This window comes from Monodelphis domestica, chromosome 4 (assembly GCF_027887165.1).
Source record: "Monodelphis domestica isolate mMonDom1 chromosome 4, mMonDom1.pri, whole genome shotgun sequence".
In the NCBI taxonomy this organism is placed as follows: domain Eukaryota; kingdom Metazoa; phylum Chordata; class Mammalia; order Didelphimorphia; family Didelphidae; genus Monodelphis; species Monodelphis domestica.
Window position 1 is genome coordinate 133027491 of NC_077230.1, and position 23194 is coordinate 133050684.

A 23194-nucleotide genomic window follows, 5' to 3' on the forward strand; every position below is an offset into this window, starting at 1 on the left:
AACGCTAGTTTCCCCAGCCACGAGGAGAGGGAATTAAGAGGCTAATCATTCCCTAAGGAAAATACACACCAGTTTTTAACAGTTGCCTGTAGAAAAGTTCCAAAAACTCCTAGCTTCTTGGGGAGCATGAAATCAGCAGCTCAGCAGGATCAGCAACAGCAGTCCTGGTTGGGGTCAGGGCTGAGGGTGAATTAGAAGCAGGAGTAGGAGCAGTGCCAAAGATCAGGAGGAAGATTGCCAGAGGCAGCAGCAAGGAACTGAGGAACATGGGCTCAAGCAGAGTGCTCCAGCTAAAAATAGCCCAGAAAGCAACCCGGGAAAAAGTAGGGAAAGAAAAAGGCAGTAGCTCCAAAGAAAATTTATAGTTCTCTTAGAGTTTGCAAGGGTGGGCAAAAAAGCCTTGGCAGGAGAAACATGGCTCAAAAAATTTTATCTAGGCTATCTTAAAAAGATTAAGAATTTGTTTTCCATGTGGTTGCCATCAATGTAAAAATTAAAATTAAATCTCAAATATAAAAATATATTTTAGGAGATTTATCATTGGAAATCAAGGAATAAAGAGGATACAAAATAAAGACCACATGCCCATGGCTGATCAACCCATTTAAAATTCCCATGCTTTGCTCACCACTGCCACCAAGCTCAATAACATCATGCCAAAGATGCCCATGAGGTCCGCCCACTCCCTAACATCCTCTGTCTACAAGAAGTATGTAACGACAGGAATTCAGTAGGCTCCTGGGAAATGTAGTTCTTTTTTTAGGGTAACAGATTTTCAATTATACATGGGAAAGAAGAACCAAATAATTTAAAGGATAAATTCCTTTTTGGTGATATAACAAGGATCTCCTTCACAGATATTTGAAAGTAGGAAGTAATAGAGCAAGGTTTATAAGAAGAAATTGTTTTCTTTCTTTCTCTGTAGTGAGGACTTTCTCTTTCTTCCACCAACTTTAGGTTTCACTGCCTCAAGGTTCCCAGGGAATGCCTCAGCAGACTTATCAACAGCCTGTTATAATACCTAATCAATCTAATCAAGGACCTATGCCCACCACAGGAATGCCAGTGTACTATAGTGTCATCCCACCTGGTCAACAAAACAATTTAAGGTAAATAACAGAACTCATTTTTTTTAACTTCCTATTTGTTGCCTTCTCAGTATCAGCTAGGATCTCTAATCAGTGTCAGCTGATTTCAAGATCAGTTCACTGCTAACATGCTTTCCCCTTTTGCTCACTGTTTACATATTAATATATGCTAACAATTTCTCTGAATGGAGATTGTCAGGGACTTCATCAAGTTCTTTTGTAAAGTTATCTGGAAAAAGAGGAAGCTTCTTTTGTAAGCCTAATATATTAAAGATAGCAATCATATATTTGATTAGGAACTGTTCTTATAAGGAATTGGAAACTCATTACATGTTTTTCCATTTATTCCACTCACAGTCCTATGAGTTTGCCAGAGGGGCAATTGGCATTTTGTTCACTTAAGGGAACTGAGATCTGAAAGGTGATAAGAATTGTTGTCAGGTCATAATGATTATAAATGGCTCATTTGTCTCCAGTATGGTGCTAGAATCAGGGCTGACATACCTACTCCATTAGAGCTTGTGTTAGAAATTGTTGTTTCAACATTGAAGGAATTCATCATCATTTCAACTAATGTCAAAAATCCCTAGTGATACTCTCAATGTTTTCTTTTATTTCTGACTTTATAGCTGCCTTAAGATTACATATTAGTACAGAAGGCCAAAATAAAACTAGAGATATATTCTAGTTCTAGCAATAATTATTCCTGAATTTTATCCCATGGTGAAGCCTAATTCTTTTAAGCCATGCCTACTACACAAACAAAGTAGAGCAGTACACCTGATTTTAAATTCCTTTTCTTCCTTTATTTAAAAAAAATAGTTTTAGATATCTTTTGTTTTTATATCACCTTATTACCGAAATCATTCCTATCCCAACAGCCATCCCTTGCAACAGAGAATAATTTTTCTAAAAAGAAGCACTTTTTAAGAGCCTGCTACATGCCAGGTTTCTCTAGTTTGTGTTTTGTAAATGTTATGTCATTTGGTCTCTAAACAAAATGAGAGATAGGTGCTATTATTCTGCTCATTTTATAATTGAGGATTGGTGAGGCAGCAGTTAAATTAACTCTCAAGGGACACACAGGTGTCCAAGGCAGTATTTAAATTTTGATATTCCTGACTCCAGTCCCAGTGATCTATCCAATGAGCCACCTCATTGCCTCCTTTTTTCTTATTATATTTCCATGTACATATATAACAATGATATATGTAACGTGATAATAAATATGCTTATCCAATAGAAAATCTCACCTTAGTTATCGCTAAAAATTGGGGGGGAGAGTTGTTTTGGTTTGGGTTTTGCTTTCCTCTTGTCCCTCCCCAGGAAGGCAGGTAATAGGATCTAGGTTGTACATATATTAACTGCCTCTTAGAAAGGGAAATTGAATGGAGGAGAGGAAAAAATAAATTAGTTCAGCCATACTTAACAAATTAAACAGTTAAGTCTAATATTGTTTCACAACTACCCCATATCTGCAGAGATGGGAGGGAGGTGCATTTTTTTTTTTAACCTCTGTGTGGAAGTTTGACAATTAGAATTATAGTGCCTATTTGGGGTTGTTTTGTTCTTTCCATTCATGTTGTTTTAGTCATCAATGTGTTCCCTAGTTCTGCTTATTTCACTTTGCATCAGTTCATATGCCTTCTCAGGTTTCTCTAAACCATTATATACTTCCTTATCACCACACTCATGTACCACAGTTGCCTAGCTATGTTCCAGTCACTGGTCATGTTTTTAAAATTCTACAATAAGGAAAAAGATATTTGCCCTTTGAAACATTACTTCTCACTTTTATTAGCCTAGCATCTACAGTATCAGTCCAGAGTTTTCTAACTCGAACACTTTAGGAAGGATTACCAAGTTACTTTGGCTGCATATTGAAACCTGAAGTGGGTGAGTATGTAATGAAAAATGCTGATCCTAGCATGAGAATAATGATCCAAAATATAATTATTTTGTTCCAATTAATATGGGACAGTAAGAGCTGCCCAGGATGTAAATGTGCGGCCTTGTTGTGGCTATTAGCTGCCATATCTCTAATTAGCTGTTTGTGTATGAACATAGTCTGTTAGTGGCTTACTTTCTGACACATTGACATAGATCCATTCTATGAATACACTATAGCAATAAGAGAGGTGAAAAATGTATTTAATTGCAGCAGAAGAATAAAGAATGTGTATCCTATCTGGACTATGTATGAACAACTGTTTTTCATTAAATGTGAAGGTATGCCAATTACAGAAGTAACAAAAGCATCCATTGACAGCATGAAGAAATATTTGTAATTTACCCAAAAACATCACAAAAATGTAATAGCCTTCTTTATAGAAAACGATTTTTATTCCAGTGGTTAGCAGTGTTTCCCAGACAGATTATCCATATTACTAAACACTTGGCTGCCATTAATTGAAAAATGTCTACCACTTGACTGTTTATTATAAACCAAAGAAGTTAATATGGTTCGTTTCCTTCATTTATAAATTTAGGTAATAATTTGTACTTTAATGTATATGGTCCAGTGCATATATTTCTGAAAGAAATATTTTAGGAATATTTGAGTCATCATTTTATCACCTTTTGAAAGAACCCTAGCAGTTTGCTTACTCAAACATATACTTAAATAAGAGTGTACAAATCCCATTAATGGTTCTCTCATCTTTACTTGATGAATTATAGTGAAAGATAATATCCATATCACTAGCCAAGAAAGTCTGTTCCATTTTTAAGTAGCACTACTCAATAGAAAATTTTTCCTTATATCAAACCTAATTTTGCTTCTCTACAACCTACGTTTTAGTTTGTGAAATGTATAGGATTTAAATTAATGTCCAATACTTCAAGTATTATACTTTACAAAGTTTATTATCTAACAAATAGAGCCACATGACTTAATTTTTTTCTACCTGCTTAAGAAGTCCACTGCACCAAAGCCAAGACAGGAAGACAAGAGAGTGAAAGACTGAACTCCACAGAATTTATATCCTATCTACATCACCCCGTAATGACAGGAAGGGAGTGGGCTACTGGGAATTGTAGTTTTTTAGGGTGTAACAAATTCTAATTGCACAAATGAGAAAGGTATGTGGGGTCAGTCATAGCAGGCTAATCCTGGAAGCAATCCATAGTCTTTCCTATCCTTTTAGGATATTTTCTTTTCTTCTTTGAGAAATCTCAAAGCTCAGTTCCTGAGTGACCTTCAACTATATGGATTCCATCACAGATTACTTTTGTGTATATTTGTTCTAGCTTTGCTACTCTTAGCTTTACCTTAAGTGTCTTTTCTACTTAATTACAAAATACCTCAGTTATGGGGGCAGCTGGGTAGCTCAGTGGATTGAGAGCCAGACCCAGAGATGGGAGGTCCTGGGTGCAAATCTAGCCTCAGAGACACTTCCTAGCTATGTGACCCTGGGCAAGTCACTTGACCCCCACTGCCTAACCCTTACCCTCTTTGGCCTTAGAATCAACATACCGTATTGAGTCTAAGACAGACTGTAAGGGTTTCTTTAAAAAAAAAGAAAAGAAAAAGATTATCTCAGTTACATACATGGTAGCATCCATCCCAGTGACGTATTTACACTATGAGCAGCAGTGGAAAGAGATCACTACAGAAATTTTTCACTTATTCCTTTTCTTTTTTCTTCTATTTCTTGTCTTCCTTGCAATTTCATCTTCTCATGGGAATTCTCCTTTCTACGATTTCATTTTCTCCTGTTGTTTTTTCACTGTTTTTGTTGGTCCTTGAACCCATGCTCTAATCTTAGTTTCTTCCTCCCCTTCTGTGTTCAATGTCCAGCATTACATACAGATTTAGATATTTCATACACTTCCTTTCTTTTTTCCAGATGTAATTCTAGAATCATTTTCTACACAAAACCTTTTCCGATTTCCCCCCCAACTGTTAAGTGCCCTTCTTCCTATCAACCTTGTATTCAACTACTATGTATTTTACATTTTTTTTACATTTCTTTTATGTTCACTGATATGTCATTGTTTTCTCCCACTGAAATGTAGGATTCTTACAAGCTGAGATTGTTTCATTCTTTTACTTTGTGTCTTCTACTCATTGATTGATAGACAGAAGACTTTTTGAGAGATAGATACAAAAAGTTTAATCATAGGGATACGGTCTCATAATCCTTTTAAACATCCCAGAGGCTACATAGACCATGCAGTTAGCATTTCCAACATCATTTTGTATGCTAACTCGCCTTTATCATTTATTAGTAATTATACATTATTAGTCATTGTTATCTTTTTCCTCTTCTCTCTACTATGTCAGATATGGTCAATAGATCAAGTCCTATAAATAGGCATTTATTAAACTTTCATGTGCAAGCAATTGTGCTAAGGATACCCTCAGAGGCCAAAGCAAAATAGTCCCTGCCCTCCCAGAGCACCCATTCTGTTTGTTTGCTTTTTTTCCTTTAACTTTTATTTCTCTTTAAGACTGAAAGGCATCGACTAGGCCACAGAGGTTAATTGACTTCCCCCAGGATCACATAGTTAGGAAGTGTCTGAGGTCATATTTGAACCCAAGTCCTCTTGGCACTCTATCCACTGTACCACATTATTATGAAAGAAGATAAGAGGACTATCAAAGGCCTCTTGCAGAAGGTGGTCTGAACTGAGGCTGTTTTTGGAAAGGAGCAAGGAAGGCACGAGGTATGTTGTAGAGATAAGTATGACAGCTGCTGAGAAGGTGCAGAGTCAAAACATGCAGCATCGGGACAGTTTGGAGACTTTAGGGGCCCTGTTGATCTAGTACATGGAGGGAGAATCAAGAATAAGAAGACTGGAAAGAGTGGAAGTGCCAAAGACTTTAAAAGACAAATGATGGATTTCATATTTGATTTTGGAAGTGCTATGGAGCCTCTGGAGTTCAGAGAAGGAGAAGCAATGGTTAGACTAATGCTTTAAGAAGATCATTTTGACATCTGACCAGAGAATGGGCAGCAATGACTTGAGCCTGGGACACCAGCCAAAAGGCTTGTGCAATAGTCCAGACATGGGATCTTAGCGCATGTACCAGAGTGACAGAGACAGAGAGTGTTTTGCAAGAAATAAATGCATTTCTGTTTGCAAACATGCCATGTTAACTAACATAGATATAAAAAGAATAAATTCCCTACCCTTAAGAATCTCATAGTATAAGGATAAACCATATATATGGTAACATGTAGCTACCAGGTAGGTGGAAGGATCTGGTCTTGTGGTCCCTAGGATATGATGACAGAGCTGACAAGATAGTTTGCTCTCATTGGTCTGAATAATAGATGTAATGGAAAATTAAGTTAGTGTACAAATCCATCTAAAGTGACCTTTTGATTAATGATAACATATCCTTTTCTGACACTGTCAGTGGCATTAGAAATAACAGTATGTCATCTCTAATTAGTCATTGCATAAAAATCACATGATAAATGTATCAATAATTAAGTTAATATTTATATATTATAATAAATTCTTACCATTTTTGCCCCCTTTTTAAAATTATTCTACCACTGAACTACTGGCCACTCTGGGCTTTTTTTAATTAATAATCAATAACTAAATATTATATTTTATTAAGTTTTATTAATAATAACTAAAACAAAAGAAGTGCCTGACTTCAGCCTGTTCACAGGTCCAAGAAAGAGGAAGTGTAAGGAATTGCAGCCACTTAAATACAACCATGCAAAACATAGGAACAAAGGAAAGGGGGATTGTGGGAAATTCTAAATCAATACTTCCCCCCCCCCCGGTACCCCTTTATCCTTTGGGAGACCAATATCCTCAGTGAATCATATAAACATAACTAACTTGAACTATAGGTATATACAAATATTACAGTTTTTAAAGGGAAATTACAATAATTTGGGGATAAGAAGAAATTAAAAGGAAAAAGGAGCAAAACCAATTATAGGTGCATTGACAAAAAGCCAAAAAGCCTTCAACCCCTCCCTAAATTTCAAATTCATTTCCCAAAGTTAACTGTAGATCTTCTAGTGCAGTGTGTCGTCTCTACAGGCATCTTTATAGTGCTTTCTAGATTCTGTGAGGTAGCAGTCTTATCCTAAAATTGCTCAAATTTAAATCAAAGTTCACAACAATAACTTGCCCCCCAGAGGTGAATAATAACAAACACGGGGATCACTCAGGGATGCATGGCTGAGTTAAATCAAAGAGAAAAATAACTTGTAGATATAATATAAAATGTAAAAGTTTTATGCCTAAAAAAATCCAAGTAAAGGAAAAACTAACCTATAACAGGTCCTTGAATCAGGACCCAATTAAAATGATTTAAGAAATTATGCACTACCCAATCAGTAGTCAGTACTATAGAAAGTTTGCCACACTATGAAAGACAGAAAAGGGACTAGATTTCAGCAGCAAATGGGAACCAGGATGGCAGTAAAAAGTAAGTGCTTAATGGAATCTGGCTCAGAGGAAGTCCAGCCTCTGCCATATGTCAAAAGAGCCACAACCTCCAACCCCAAACAAGTGCAAGTCCTCTTGTCTTGGCTCAAAATTGCATCAATCTCAATGTGATCTGGTCCCTTTGACCTTGTGCTCCATAGGCACTATGCAGGTGATTTGTGTTTCTTTAGCACTGTGCAGTGCCTCTTATATATTCTCTTCGTCTGGAATCAGACAACATCATGAAGCAAAGTCCCATAGTTCTTTTAAATAATCAATGGCATCATTTCTTATAGTCTAAAGCTTTTGGGGCATGCATTAATATTAGAACAAATGTATTTAAAACTTATATTACTGCAAAGTAAAATAAATAAAGAAAAATCTTCTCAATACTATTGACATTCTTCAAATACAAAAAGAATAGAAAAAATAAAACTCAGATACTATATTGCACATGCAATTAAAAGGGTTTTTTTAGTTTTAAAAATTAAAATATATAGCTTAAAAATCAGTGACACACTTTGTCAGCCATGTGCAAGAACAAAATGATTTTCAGAATAAAATAACACAGTAGATAATGCACATTCAAAGAAGTACCAAAGTTCCCAAAATTCACAATAGTCCAGTTAATTACAATAGCAAGCAAACCCACTGTCATATTTCATATTAGTTTCTGTATTACATTTAAAAAAAACTATGAACTGGTGGATATTTGTCACAATTTTTACAGATATAGCAAATCTTTCAACCTTGGCAAACATATTTTTAAACAAAGTAAAACTTATTTGGGTCTAGAACATCATCAAGAAATCTAGATTGTTCTGCTGGAAGTAAATTAAATTGAAGAGTTTTGCAGGAGCTTTTTTTTTTTTTCGGCTTCCTGATTCATAGAAACACCTTGGCAGAACATTTCTTTGTTTCTCTACCTTCAATACAACATTCTTTATAATATATATAAATGTTTTTTAAATCATCCATTCAGAAACTACTAATTACTAAAATTATTTCTGAAGACACCTTTGAATTGCCATTTAAATTCTTAGCTCATTAAATTCTCTAAAGGTTGCACACAATTTAACCAGTTTTGTTGAAATCCATCCATCATCATCATCTATGTGACAATTAACAAAGCCAACAGGTGATCTCCAATGGATCTAGTGACAAAGGTTTGGGCAAGATATTCATGGGCTTATACAGTAATATTTTGTTCTTCAGCAAAGGTAAAGGTACAAATTAAAGATCAATATAGGCAAAACATAGTAACTTAAAATGATTCCGTATAGCAGAAAGATCTTGATTAAATTAAAACAGATAAAATTGTAAACCTTAAAGCAATCAGTAAATACAGTAATACAAATCAATGAGAAGGTGCAGACAGGCAGTGCAGTCAAAATCCTTTTCACCAATCCCAATAGACTTGTTCACTATTATAGGAGTAGAATAAACTCAAAATAGTTAGCAAAAAACTTCCAGATCTCTCTTAAAGTTTCCTTCCCCTCCCCCAGTATTTATTATCCATTTCAATTTCTTTTTTCAAAGGTCTGAATTTTCTCATAGAAGCACAGGGCAGAATCTCCACTCTGCATGTTGAATGCAGTTAGAACTTTTAGAACTTTGTCAAAATATTTCAGGTTGGTTTGTAGCATAAGCAGTATAGCTTGTGCCATATTCTTGAGTAGGAAATTAAGCAGGAAATCTCCAATGAAAATAAAATGACCCAAGAAAAGAATTAAGCAGATCCAAGCTGTACTTTTTTGCTCTACCAACTCAAACTGTTGTTTCAGAGTTTCAAGCATGCTTTGCAATAGCATTTTTCCTGAAAGAGACTGAATGGAGTTTGTTTAAAGAATAAACAGAAAGATGCAAAACTTTGAGGGAAAACAATAGCTTATCTGTATATGAGAGAAAAAATACTTCTTGGTGTTTTGGGTCAAGAGAAGAAGGGGGGAAAATAAAACTTATTCCCCAAAACTGACTTTAAATCTACTGATTTGGAACTAACTGCCCTCCCTGTGAAAAACCTTATTAACAGCCTTCTAAACTAGGAGTCCAGGATCAGCTTTAAAGGGGGGGAGGGGGAATCTGCTTGAAAAATAGGTGTGGGATTCTTTTTTCCACTCGGCAGGCTAGAAACACACACGTGGAGTGTGGAAAGGCATTGTGGTGGAAAGATTTTTATACATCACCCTCTATGGGGGGAAAAAAATGCTGGGATTGGCAGGCTCTTGTGGCAGGTCTGGTCAGCAGTAGGCTCCAAGCTGGGTGGAGAGTGGTGAGGAATGCTGGCCAAGCATTGGCCAAGACAGGAGAAACAGCAGGTTGCAGGGTGGGGCAGTAGCTCAGGAACACCCAGCTCCAGACCCTCTGGTGGGCAGAGACCAGGGAAATGTACTATCTTTACTGTAAGGCTATGCTCAAATTTTTGAGAATTCGTAGTCACTTCGTGGTCTCCAAAAATGTGGGTTTTAAAATTAATAATAAATAACTAAACATTATATTAAGTTTTATTAATAATAACTAAAATAAAAGAACTGCCTGACTTCAGCCTGGTCACAGGTCCAAGAGAGAGGAAGCAGGAGGAGTTACAGCCACTTAAATACAATCACAAAACACAGGGATGCAGGAAAAGGAAAAGGGGATTGTGGGAAATGTAGTCTCTAGGGTTCAAAATTCTAAATCAGTATGCCATATACTAATACTATAAGCTCCTTGAGGGCAGTGACTATTGTATTTTTTGTCATTGTAACCCCAATACCTGATGTAATGCATATTTGTGTTGAGTTGAATTGAATTATGGAGGTAAAAGGCCTTACAAGATGAAAGCCATTTTTGTTTTTTCACCCATTTCATGGATTGCTATGGAGCCTACCCTCCCCTTCCACCACCACCCCCAAAATCATCATTTTGTGAGCCAACCAGCTAGGTGGCACAGTACATAGAGTGCCAGACCTGGAATCAGGAAGACGTGAATTCCAAAGTGACATCAGAAACTAGTTATGTCACCTTGGGCAAGTAACCATGAGAATCAAATGAGATGTTTGCAAAATACTTAGTACAGTGCCTGGCACTTAGTGGGTGCTGTATAAATGCTAGCAATGATGAGGATAAGGATGAAGATGAATCTTACCATACTTTTTCCTCAGATAACAGACAAATAACTACTGGCATGGATATTGAGAACGCGGCATCACCTCCCTGTACTTTGGAGGTTTAATTTTCCATATATTGTTTTCATCCTTGGTTTTTTCTCAGGTGGTTTTTTTTTTTTATTAAATTCCAAAATAGCAGAGAACAAGTAAAATGTAACCACTTAAAAAAATTTTTTTTAGCCCTCACCTTCCATCCTAGAATCAATACTAAGAATTGCCTCCAAAGCAGAAGAGCAAGAAGTGCTAAGCATTTGGGGTTAAGTGATTTTCCCAGTGTCATACAAGTGACCGTTTTTATTTTAAGACACCAGAAGCTTTCATAGGCTACTGAGCCAATGTAAGAAAATTAAATCAACATTAGTTTCTTTACTTTGCTTCTCCTTTCTTAGCCTAATTTTCTGAATTTTTTTGCTCCCCTATTTATATATTATAGCATTTCATAGTGTTCATCATTATGTCTCATTTCTTGGCACAGTGACTGGCATATAGTAGGCACTTAATAAATATTTTGACTTTTTTCTTCCAAACACTGTTAGTTATTTCTCCTCTTGCTGTTGCTTTCATGTCTTTTCTAATCTAATCTTTCAAATAATTTTCACAAAGCCAACTATTTAATTGAATCATATTTTTTGAGAAGTCAGTTTTATTTCCAATGTTAGAAGGAAATCTAGTTATAAAAGAAATTTAGTCAGAGGAAGAAAGTATTACCATACAGTACATTCATTTTTCAAAGAAATTGTTTCATCTTCAGGTACTTTTATAAAAGTGAAGTTTGTAGCCAGAAGTGTTTACTTGACAGTTATTTTTGTTTTTTTTTATAAGCAAAATATTGCTAAAAACATGGACCCTAAAGCTATGACTTTTTTTTTAAACCCTTACCTTCTGTCTTGGAATCAATACTGTGTATTCCACTGAGCTACCCAGCTGCCCCTGTAAAGCTATGACTTTTAAATAGAATTACTATCAATGAATGAGAATGATAATATTGGAGAGCTGCTGTGATATATATAATAAAGAGGAAAGTAGATTTGAACCCCCAAGGCCCAAATTCAAATCCTAAGTTTCTCACTTTACAGCATATCATTTATTTATATCCCCAAGCCTCAATTGCTTCATCAATTAAATCAAGATTATACACATTTCAAGGGTTTGTTATGAGGATTAAGTGAAATAAATGTATGTAAACTCTTTTGTACATTTTTAAGCACTTATAATTGGTCCTTATCTTCCATATTAGAATCATGACTATGTATTGGTTTTAAAGCAGAAGAATGATAAGAGCTAGGCAATGGAGGTTAAGTGACTTGCCCAGGGTCACTCAACTAGGCATAGTCTGAGGCAAAATTTGAACCCAGGACTTCCCAACTCTAGGTCTGGCTCTCAATCCACTGAGCCATGTGGCTGCCCCAAACACTTAAGTATCTGTCTTTGTAGCAACTCTGTAGTAAAATAAGCTGAATCACAAGCAATTCATTTTATGAACAAGTAAACTAGGAGTGTCACAATCAAGCAGTAAGTATTATACTGGAAAAGGAATAAAAGATCAGTAAACATTCATCTCAGGAATTCTCTCATCTTAAACAAAGGCTCTAAGCACACACAAACCAGTTTCCATCCTGAAAGCTTAATTCTTCAGGGTCACATTGATCCTTTGACTCGTTGCCTCCGTCTGTATTGATCCTAGAATGTCTCTAAAACAAAGTAGATATGGTTTACATGTTAGATACCTGGGCAGCAGCATTCTTATTTATGGTACCTCAGCATTCAGTGTACTGATGATGATGTAATATAAAGCAACCTTCATTTCACACCATAGGAAATACGTAAGATACAAAAAACTGACAGGAGTCCATGAACAAATAAATACAAAATCTACTTTCACAAGCCATAAAGAAGAGCAACTAATTCTTCAGTCAGTCAGTCAACTAGAAGCTCCCTCTGTCACATTGGTTTGAGTTTGATCAAGCCTAATAATGACCCACACCTTATAATTTTCATCAAGTTGATTGAGGAATCAGCTTAGCTTGAGCAGGGTCTGCCTTAATCAGTTCCACTTAAGACTTACATATCTTTATCCCATTATCACCTCCTATGACATTTTCTCTATTTAGAGAACTACATATTGCTTATTTATAGTTCAGCCACTATTTGCTCACTTTCAGCCTCTATTTGTTCACATGTAATGTTTCCCCTACTAAAAATGCCTTTCTCATTCATTCATATTCCTATTCCTTCTTTTAAAGGCCTTCCACCTTTTGAAAATGATTTTAGTTCAAAATTGTTCTTTTCTGAGGCCAAGCTATTGCCTAGCTGTTGGTTTAAAATAGAACTTTGAGATTTATGTTTCACTAGAGCAAAAAAATATGCTCTGTTGCCAGATAGCTTAATATTTGTTTAAGGAAAACTTCCAAACTTCCTCCTCCCTTTTAATATTTTCTTGAGCCTATAAATAACCTGGACAATTAGAGAAGTCCACCCCCTGGGCTTGGCTGGCCTAGATTTAGGAAGGAAAAAGGCTTAATGAAGATGCTGTGCAAGGATTTTGAACATTCAGGGAGTTTGGCATTTCCCTTGGGCAGCTTCTGTATTGATTGTTTTGTAAATAATTTCTTCGACTAGGGAAAACATGTTGATGTTAACATATTCTGTCTGATTGGTCTCAACAATACAAAATATCTTAAGAAGCCTATTATCTACCTAAAATATTGTGCAGATACCTTTATTCAGGAAAGGTAAGTAAGTGAAAATTATAACTGATTTTCTGCTTTTAATGTTCAATTTTATACTTTTTTAATTTTACTTCATATCATCAAATAGTTATGAAGGAGTAATTCAAAACAACATAGGAAGTAAATTTTAACATCTTTTCCTCAAGCTTTATCATCTATATGCACTTGATTTGTAATCAGAATTCTTTCTGATAAGTGCTAATTTTTGTTCTGTCTGGAACTACCTAAGTGAAAAGACGTAAGGCTAAGAATAACAAATATATACTGAGTTTTTTGCAACCACAGAGACTGGCTATTATTCTGACTTCATATGTCTCTAATTTTAGGCTACCGTAGAATGGACTCTAGATCTTGTCAGTCATCAGCAACTATGAGAATTATGCTTTGCTTCAGCAGTCAGAACAATTCTACATTTTTTTATCCGATGCTTAAAATTTGTCTGTAAAATGTCAAGACCGTGGCTTTCTGAGATTCTCCAAAGCTCTACAATAGGTCTATGATGTCATCCCTCCAACCATGCAGATTACAACCCAGAATCAGAGAATTTGAAAATTGGAAAGAATATAAATGACTATCAAAACAAATACCTGGCAGGTGTCATCAGACTTTCCTTCGAGATGTCCAAGGAAAGGGACTGCATCTCAGACACATACTTTCCTCAACATCTATTAATATACATTAACATAGATCTATCTGTTTTCTTTGCAACTTTCCATTTTCACACTAGGGCCAAACAGAACTGGTTTGATTCCTTTTTCAGTGCTTCAAATACTTTCAACATAGCCATGTCCTCTCTCCTTGAATTCTTCTGCAGGCTTAACATGCCCAACTCCTTCAAGTGATACTTATGACATTGACAAAAGGCTCTTCACCATCCCTTTTACACTTCTTTGAACACTAAGCACAGTATCCTAGGTGATCTGATGAAGGCTTTCAACAGCTTAAAGGGATTTTAAATTTAAACAAATAGTTGGAAGGTTGGAAGGAGTGTCAAAAAGACTGCCTTTATGTAGTGCCCCGCCCACACACACCCCCTCCCCTTTAGAAATTATTGGGGTTAGCCATTAAGAAGGAAGAACAACAGCTGAGATGGACAAATTCCTAAGAGAAAAAATCCAAGGGGAAAAGCAGTATAAAAGAGATCTATTATAAATTGCTTAATCTTAACAATTTTTCTTCTTTTTTTTCTTTTCAGTTTTCCTGTAGGAGGTACTTATAAAAATTAACATTTGTCATACCAGTGATAATCCACACCGTTAATTAAGAAGTGCAAAAGTGAAACTTAATAACACTTTATTTGTTGTAATCTTGAAAGGAAATAATAGATGTTCATTTAGGGCATTTAAATTTAAAGAATTTTTTACTTGGATTTCTAATTTAAATTAAAGCATCTTTATTTATAATAGCACCCGTATCTTATTTTGTTCTAGCTCATCTGTAGGTTATTTGCAGCCTTTAGGATCAGATCAGTTACAGTTTCCTCGAACTTCTTCACCAGGCAATTCTCAACAGCTTCCAAGCCACCAATGTGCAGGTATGGAAAGATAATCAGATAATTACAATTAGGAATTCTTTTTTCATTTGGACAAGAAAAATGAAATGCATTAAAATTCTAGTAAAAGCCCATTGCTCGTGACTAGACTGTATTTTAAGGGGCTGAAACCTTTTTATCTTCATCTACCAGAATCTTGTTCTTCCTTTAAGCTCAACTTTTGAATACTCTCACCTCCCTGAAATTTTTCCCTTATTCAACCAAAAGTGTTCTCTCTCTGCCTTTCTCTTTCTTTAACTTTTCTTATAAACTTTGCATCTCTCCGTTTTTTGTTTGTTTTTTTCACACTCTACCTTGTACTGTATTTGTGTCATATCATATCACTAAATTCTAGGATATACTAGCTTCTTGCATACAATAACTGTTTTTTCATCTTTTTAATCCTAGCACCTAGCTTAGCACTTTACATAGAATAAATGCATAAATAAATACTGACTGAATTAATTTGAATATAAAATGAGAAACACATAAATTTGGGTACAATTAGTGGTGCCATCTAAATCAAATTTAACATTTAAAATCTACTTGTGCTTTTCCTCATGCCATATTTGTCCCTGACACCGCACTATTTTTTATAAACTTAGTCAGTGTTTTAAAAAAAAAAAAAGTAGCTCTACTCTGCCATGGTGTATCTAATGGCCTATCGTCAGTCTGAGTATCAACATTAGCCTGAAGTCTCCTGGAGTTAGCCAGAGTATCAGGGTACAACACTGCAATGGAGGGAAAAGCTGGTCTGGTATATAAGTACTTAGCCAGGAAGGATAAGATCTGTCTACTTCTTTGCTTTAACTGAGGGCCTGCATTGCTACAAAAGAATCAGCTAAATAGAGATGTTAGAATTGGGGTAAACTCGGGGGCAGGTGGGTAGCTCAGTGGATTGAGAGCTAGGCCCAGAGACGGGAGGTCCTAGGTTCAAATGTGGCCTCAGACACTTCCCAGCTGTGTGACCCTGGGCAAGTCACTTGACCCACATTGCCTAGCCCTTACCACTCTTCTGCTTTGGAGTCAATATGACTCCAAGACGGAAGATAAGGATTTAAAAAAAAAAAAGAATTAGGGTAAACTTTCTTTAAGAGCAATCAACATCCATCTTCCCTCTCGTTTCTCAACTTATCCTTTATATTACAAGTCCTTGAAAATAGTCACTTATGATAGGAACCTTCCCAAGGGCACTATTCACCAACATTGCTTTTATAGCTTAGCAATATGAGTACTTGGAAGCAGAATTTGGGCCACAAATATAGTCCCTTCTTCTTCTATACACATGCACCTATATATAACAATAAGGGCGAGTCAGAAGAGAAAGAAGATATAGATAACAAGAGTGTTTAAATGGTGAGTAAGACTAACTAAAATAGACAGGTAGATGCTACTGACTTGGTAAAAGAAAAGCATGAATGGGCATTCATTTGCTCATTTTTTTAAGATCTGCTATGTGTAGACCTTTGGCATGTAGTTGGCAGTAAGGATCTCAAGAGAAATAAAGATACTGCTACTATTCATGTCATCATGAAATTTCTACTTTAGCAGGAAAATAAGACATGCATAAAAATAACTGTTGGATAACAAAAGGCCTAGGTGCATAGAGGTAAAAATTTTTGCTGCAAGAGATCCAGAAGCAAATCTGCCCTCAGATACTTCATAACCATGTGACTCTGAGCAAGTCACTAACTGCCTAGCCTTTGCCACTCTTCTGCCTAGAAACCAATACTTTGTATGATTCTGAGACAGAAGGGTTTAAAGAAATCTAATTTGACTGTTATGCCATATGTAGTAACCATAGCACTTCCCTGTTTAGGAATGAAGGAGAAAGTTCAATGGAAGAAATAGACTTCAAACTGGGCCTTAAAGAATAAGCAAGATTTTAATAGTTATAAATGGGAGGAAAGGGCATTCTAGAAGTCAGCATAGCAAAATCCCAGAAAAAGTAGGACATGCTCAGGGATCATAGCCAAACTAGTGTTTAGCAGGAAGAGTACTTGAATGGGAAGAATGTGAAATCAGTGTAGAAAACAGGGATTGTTGGCTTTGATCAACAGGCTAAGGATTTTGGGTTTCACTCTGGAGACAGTAGGAAGATGATAAAGATGTTTGAACTTAAGGAAGGATGTAATCAAGTTATACAGTAAGTGTATTACTCTGGCTGCAGGATAATTTGAAAGGGAGAGTGTGGTTAGATCCAGTAATACAAGTTAGGAAAATACTGTAATAGTCTAGGCCTGCCCTCAGTGGGTGATAGTGTGACCAGAAAGCAGAGAATGAATCAGGAGATGTAGTAGAAGTTGGAACTGGATTCATCCACGTTTTCCTTGTCAGGAGCAAGAAAAAAGGGCTCTGAGATTTCTATCAGAGAGGGTGGTGGTGCCAGCAGAAATGAGAGGTTTGGGGAGGAAAGAAGTGGAGGTAGGAATGGTTTAGACTATTTGTAAACTATAAAACAATCTATAAATATAAAGTGGTTCTTTAATCATCTATTGGAGAGATGAGAAATAGAACTTAGGGAGAAATGACTTAATCAATGTATTGAATGTTAGCAGCAAGATAAGCACAGAGGATCATAGGAGCACAGATTCAGAGCTGAAAGGGACTTTTCAAGCTGTGGTTGAGCCCCCTCAGTTTACAGGTAAGGAAAATACAGTCCAAAAAGACTAGTTAACTTAACCAAATTCATAAGAAGTTAGTAGCAGAACTAGGAGCCAATCTCTCCTTGGCTTAATTTTTTTTGAAGTCTTTTTTTCCTCACTTTTCCTCATTTCAAATGGTGGTGTCTTAAACATTACTTTGATAACAACCCTGGCAGATTTAATTTCAAGTTTTTTCATTAAAAAGTATCTTCAAGTAACCGTTTTGACAGATAATAAATAATGAAACTTCACAGATCCCAAAAGCAGTTCAAGCTCAATATGGCCAAAACCTAAATCTACCTCATTATCTTTCCCCTAAACTATATTCCTTCTCCTAACTTCCCTGTTTCTATAGGGGCACCATCATCCTCACAGTGCTGGAAATGCTCTATTCATCTACAATTACCAAATTCCCAGCTTCTTTCAAAGCAAAGCTCAGATGTCATTGTCTTCAGGTCTTCGTGGTCTCCCGCCCCCCTTGACTTATGCCAGTGCTCTCAGATCTTCTCTCTCTGAAAAAAAAAATTATTTTGTATTGACTTATTTATCACTGGTCGTATTGTTTTCCTCCCAGTAGAATGGACCTTCCTTGAGGGCAGGAACTATATCCCTAGTATTTGACTTCCTATCCTCAGTGTCTAGCAAAGTACCTGGCACAAAATTTATACTCAGTATATGAATAAACAGTAAAGCACTTAGCAGTACCTGGTACAAAACTTGTTATTTGTTCAACTAAATTGAATTAATTTTTTCAGCTGTCCTGTAAGATAATGGGTCATGCTTTAAAGTTACCTTACTTTCAACAGACATTGTATTTTTTAGGCTAAACATGACTTTTATCTGTTTCATCAGTTCCTCTTACTGAATACATGCTGTTAATAATTCTCATTATCTATAGCAAAATAATGACATTTAAATACACTCACTCTGATATTTAGATTTTCACTCTAGTCCTGATTTTTTTTAATGTAAGCAAAACATGGAAATGAAAGTCATCTAAGTGTCCGCTTCCTTCTGCTCTGTAGCAGTACCACCACCTGCTGGAGGAGTGGTCATGATGCAGTTAAATATACCAAACAGTTCTCAGCCTCGAGCCCACTCACCCCCTCAATGGAAACAAAATAAATACTACTGTGATCATCAAAGAGGACAGAAGTCAGTGGAGTTTAGCAATTTAGAAAATGTCGTCCAAGTAAGTTTACTGCTCCTTGTTGCTTATGATACTTTCTTTGTTTTTTCTTTGTTTTACCAAAATGGACTTTTTATTCTATATCTAGTATCTCAATCAAAAGACGTTTTTTGCATAGTTCCTGATAAGTCTCTGGAATAATGGCCATCAATTCAATAAGGGGTGTGACATCTTTTCAAGTTGTTAGCTTTCACCGGGTTCTTTTTTTTTTTTTAATTAATTCCTACCTATAATCTACCATTAGTTCCTATACCTCTTCCTAGGTTACAATGAAATTGCCCACTTTGGGACACATTATTGTTCCATAATATATAAATGCCAAAATTCATTCAGCTATTTCCCTATTGCATGATATCACATCTTATTTTCTAGGTCTTTCACATGACACAAGAAACTGTTATCAATGTACACTTGAGTCCCTTTCCTTTCTTTAAGGAAATATGCCTTCTAATAATATTACTGAGTCAGAGTATTACCAGTTTTTTTTTTTTCATTTGGTGATGGTAGGTCTTAACAGCTTCACTAACAGCAAATTAAATAATATGTTCATTTTTTCCCAGAGCCCTTTCAGGACGTCTTTATTATTCTTACTATCCCTGTCAATTACATAGGAACATGAGATAGAGCTTAAGTGTTGATTTACCGTGAATTGATCTAATCATTTACTTGGAGCATTTTTCTTTATGCCTGGATATTTTTTTTTCAAATTACATTTATTTTCTCACCCATTGATGTATCCTTTACTAGCTTAAAAAGACTCTTCTAACAAATACAAAATTGCATGTGGAAAATTCTCAACATTTTTGTGATGCTCATTTTATTAACCCTTTTAGTAATCTGAAAATCTTTCTAATTATTAATGACTCGAATGATTATATGTAGAGTACTTTTTCCATTTATTGGTTGATAGTTTTCATTTTTTCCTTAGAAAACTGTTTATAGCTTTTAACTATGTCTAATTTGTATCCATTCCTTATATATCTATATGCAGTCAATATCTGTTATGTATATAATTTGAATATAAAGCCTTTATGAGCGAAGCTTGAAGTAATCTTTTCCTTAGTTGCTTTCTCTTTAAATTTTAGTTATATTGTGCTTTATATATATATATATATATATATATATATATGATGAAAATTACCCATTTTATTTTGTCTATATTCTATTCTCTATGGAGATATCTATCTTTTTCTTGGCTTCTATGATTAATTTATTTCTAAGACACATATTCATTATGATACTTTCTTTGTAACACAAAGGCTCTAATGCATAACAGTAGCAATAGCGGCCTGCTTCATATGATCCTCAGCACTTTACCCATAACATCTCATTTGCTATGATTGTTAACGTGTAATGACGGGATGTTTCTAAAATGAAGAACCCATGGCAAATTTGTCTCGTATTTTAGATACAATTTCCCTTCTGTAACTTCTAATTTTTCCATGTCTTTTCATTTCATATTTTAGTTACAGCACAGTCCTCAGCTCGGTAGCCCAGTCACCTCACCAGTCCAGTCACCAGCACCAGCTCAGCTCTCCAATATGAAAAATATCTGTCCCACATTAGCACCTCTTTCCATCGTACCCCAGTTTTCTAGACCTTTTGTCCCTGGGCAGGGTAAGTCTTTGAGCTTGAATAACTTATATGAATATAACTTAAAAGTTTTTCATGGCCACATAATTTGGTTTATTTCACTTCTGCTTCTGTTTCACCAGGCCTTTCCAGTATAACACCACCACCAGGCTAGGCCATCTGACCCACTTTAATGGGTAAAGATGCATTAAGAGAAGGGTAACAAGAATAAAGAGGTAGTAGTTCCTTTGTACTCTATTCTCATCAAATGATACCTCAGAATATTGTGTTCTGAGCATCACAATTAGGAAGGTTGTTTGTCCCCAGACAACAGAATCAGAAGCAGTGGGCAAAAGTTGTAAAGAGGCTGATTTAGCTTTGCCATCAAAAATATGCCAGCAGTTAGAGCTCACCTTAAGACAAAACATGCTCTCTCTCACCCTTGGTCTCTGAACATAGGCTGCTTGACACCTAGGTCTCTGAGGTTCCTTCCAACTCTAAAACTGATTTAGAGTTCATCAAGTAAACCCAGAATTAATTTAACTCTCATCCACCTCTTTGTACTTTCTTACCGAGTCAGAAATGACTTGCTTTAAAAAAAAAAAAAAACTTGCAGGTAAGTAGGTGGCTCAGTAGATATAGAGCCAGGCCCAGAGCCAAAGGGCCTGGGTTCAAATGTGACTTCGCACACTTCCTAGCTGTGTGACCCTGGGCATGTCACTTTAACTCCCATTGCCTAGCACTTACCACTCTTCTGCTTGGAATCGGTACACAGTATTGTGGAGGGTAAGGGTTTTTTTGTGGGGTTTTGTTCTTTTAGTTGGTTTTTAAATCTTTGAGATATCGCATATGCCCTAGGGTTATTTTTAGAGATGGTAAAAGAAGGTTCTGGGTTTTATGCCCCAAAAAGCATGCTATTACTACCAACACTGAAAGGAGGCCCTCACAATCTGTGTGATAAACAGTAGAGAGAAGGTCCCAATATTATAACAATGTCCTTTATTTTTCTTTTAAAGCAATAATATTCTGGTTGTCGCTCTTAAGACCTCTCTTTATTGCAGCAGAGATCTGAGAGAGTTCCTTTTATAGATGATATCAAGTCCCATCAAAAATGAATTTGCCTTCAGATACTTTGTCCAGTAGTTTTGTGAACATTCCTGCAGCTTTTGTATATTTATTTCCCTCTTTAACCATACTCATTTGTTTCCCATAAAAACACATTGTTTTGATCCATTAGTCTTTATTTTTTATCCTTGCCTTCCATCTTCATGTCATTGCTAAGGCAGAAGAGTGATAAGGGCTAGGCAGTTGGGGGATTAAGTGAGTTGCCCGGGGTCACACCACCAGGAAGCATCTGAGGCCAGATTTAAAACCAACTCTTCCTCACTTGCTCTATCCACTATGCCACCAAGCTGCCCTAGATAAGTTTTTTCTTACTTTCATTTTAAGTATCCTCAGTGAGTCAAAGGACTGCAACCCACACTTTTCCTTCTCTTGAGGTGTTGCCTGGCCATCAGCTATGCCCTTCTGGCCTAAGCTTGCCTTTGTGTGTCCTTCAGCCAGAGACACAAGGTTAGTGGGATAAAGACTGATAGGTCCTGGCTACTGAGCATTGTCTCTGAAATGCAGAGCTCATGCTTTTGTAATGACTAGAGAGGATCAGGTATCTCACATCATGGGGGATTGATACTATGCTTTTTCTTAGGATTTTTGCTCTCCTTGTTTACCTAATTCATCTCTTCCTCCAATATTTTCTCTTGTTTTAATTGGAAAAACTGGAAAATAATTTTATTAAGAAAAGAAAATAGGAAGCCGTTCTTTTTGTTTTCCAGGTGATGCCAGATATCCTTTACTGGGCCAACCCCTGCAATATAACCCTCCTTCTATTCTGCATGGACACATTCCAAGCCAACAGGTATGGAAGACAGTTGCTTAACCCAGACTGTTCTATGGATTAGAGCTCAGGATTTATGAAATTGTGAATTCAGTCCTGTATTAGAAAACTTCTGTTCTGCAGCCAGATGGCTCATAAATGATATCAGTATCTAAAACGAACTGGGGGGTGGGGGTGGGAGCAGCGGGGGAGGGGAGAAGCTCAGTGCAAACTTTGCTATTCTTGTTTATGCATTAAGCATAGTCTTACCATGTGATGGGGAGCAGAATTCCTATGAAAAAATATCAGGGAAGAGAGCACTAACAATAGGGAGAGAAAGAAACTGCCCTTCCACAAAGACAGGGATGGGAGGGAAGGCCTGGATTTGAATGAAAGGAACATAATTGCCACGTCACATTTTCCCAAATGATTTATGGTTCAAACTACATTTCAGATCTATTGTATCCTATTGAAGTTTATATTATTTTTAGATATTAAAAATGTGCTTTTTATGGGAAAAATAATTGATCTATTTCTGACTCTCCAGTGTCAGCCTGGAAGTAGGCATGGAAACCGAGGAAGGAAACAAGCAAAAAAGGCTGCTTCCACTGACCTTGGCGCAGGAGAAGCAGGTAGATCATCTTGGAACAATTGAGCATAATTCTACTGTTGACTGCCAAGTTAAGCAGTCTCCTATAGAATCTCCTATAATAACTGTTGGGATAATTAGCATGGATGTCATCATTGACCTGAGAACTCTGGAGTTATTTTTCAGCTTAAGACTACATTCATCCTTGCAAAGAGATTTCATTTTACCACTGTTTGGGAATGTACTATATTTGAACCAAGATGATATAAGGGTTTTACAGATAACGAAACATGTACAAAAGAGTCACAAACCTTCTTGATTTCATTTAGTGAAAGAACAAGAATCTAGATCTCCTGACTCAACTCTCATTTTTCTCATTTTCCCCTTTTTTAACAGCCACATGGTGATTCATAACTTGAGAGCCATG

The 23194-nt window shown here is 36.2% G+C and overlaps 1 protein-coding gene across 41 annotated transcripts in view; it reads left to right on the plus strand.

Moving 5' to 3' along the window:
• The window catches only part of R3HDM1 (R3H domain containing 1), a 159040-nt gene that overhangs the window by 133563 nt on the left and 2283 nt on the right, over positions 1-23194 (plus strand). For all 41 annotated transcript variants that reach the window (XM_056793770.1, XM_056793784.1, XM_056793779.1 and 38 more), the window contains 6 exons: positions 958-1109; positions 14799-14902; positions 18570-18736; positions 20200-20350; positions 22138-22220; positions 22726-22810. In XM_056793770.1, the coding sequence (XP_056649748.1) occupies positions 958-1109; positions 14799-14902; positions 18570-18736; positions 20200-20350; positions 22138-22220; positions 22726-22810 (742 nt within the window). The remainder of the gene's footprint in view (positions 1-957; positions 1110-14798; positions 14903-18569; positions 18737-20199; positions 20351-22137; positions 22221-22725; positions 22811-23194) is intronic.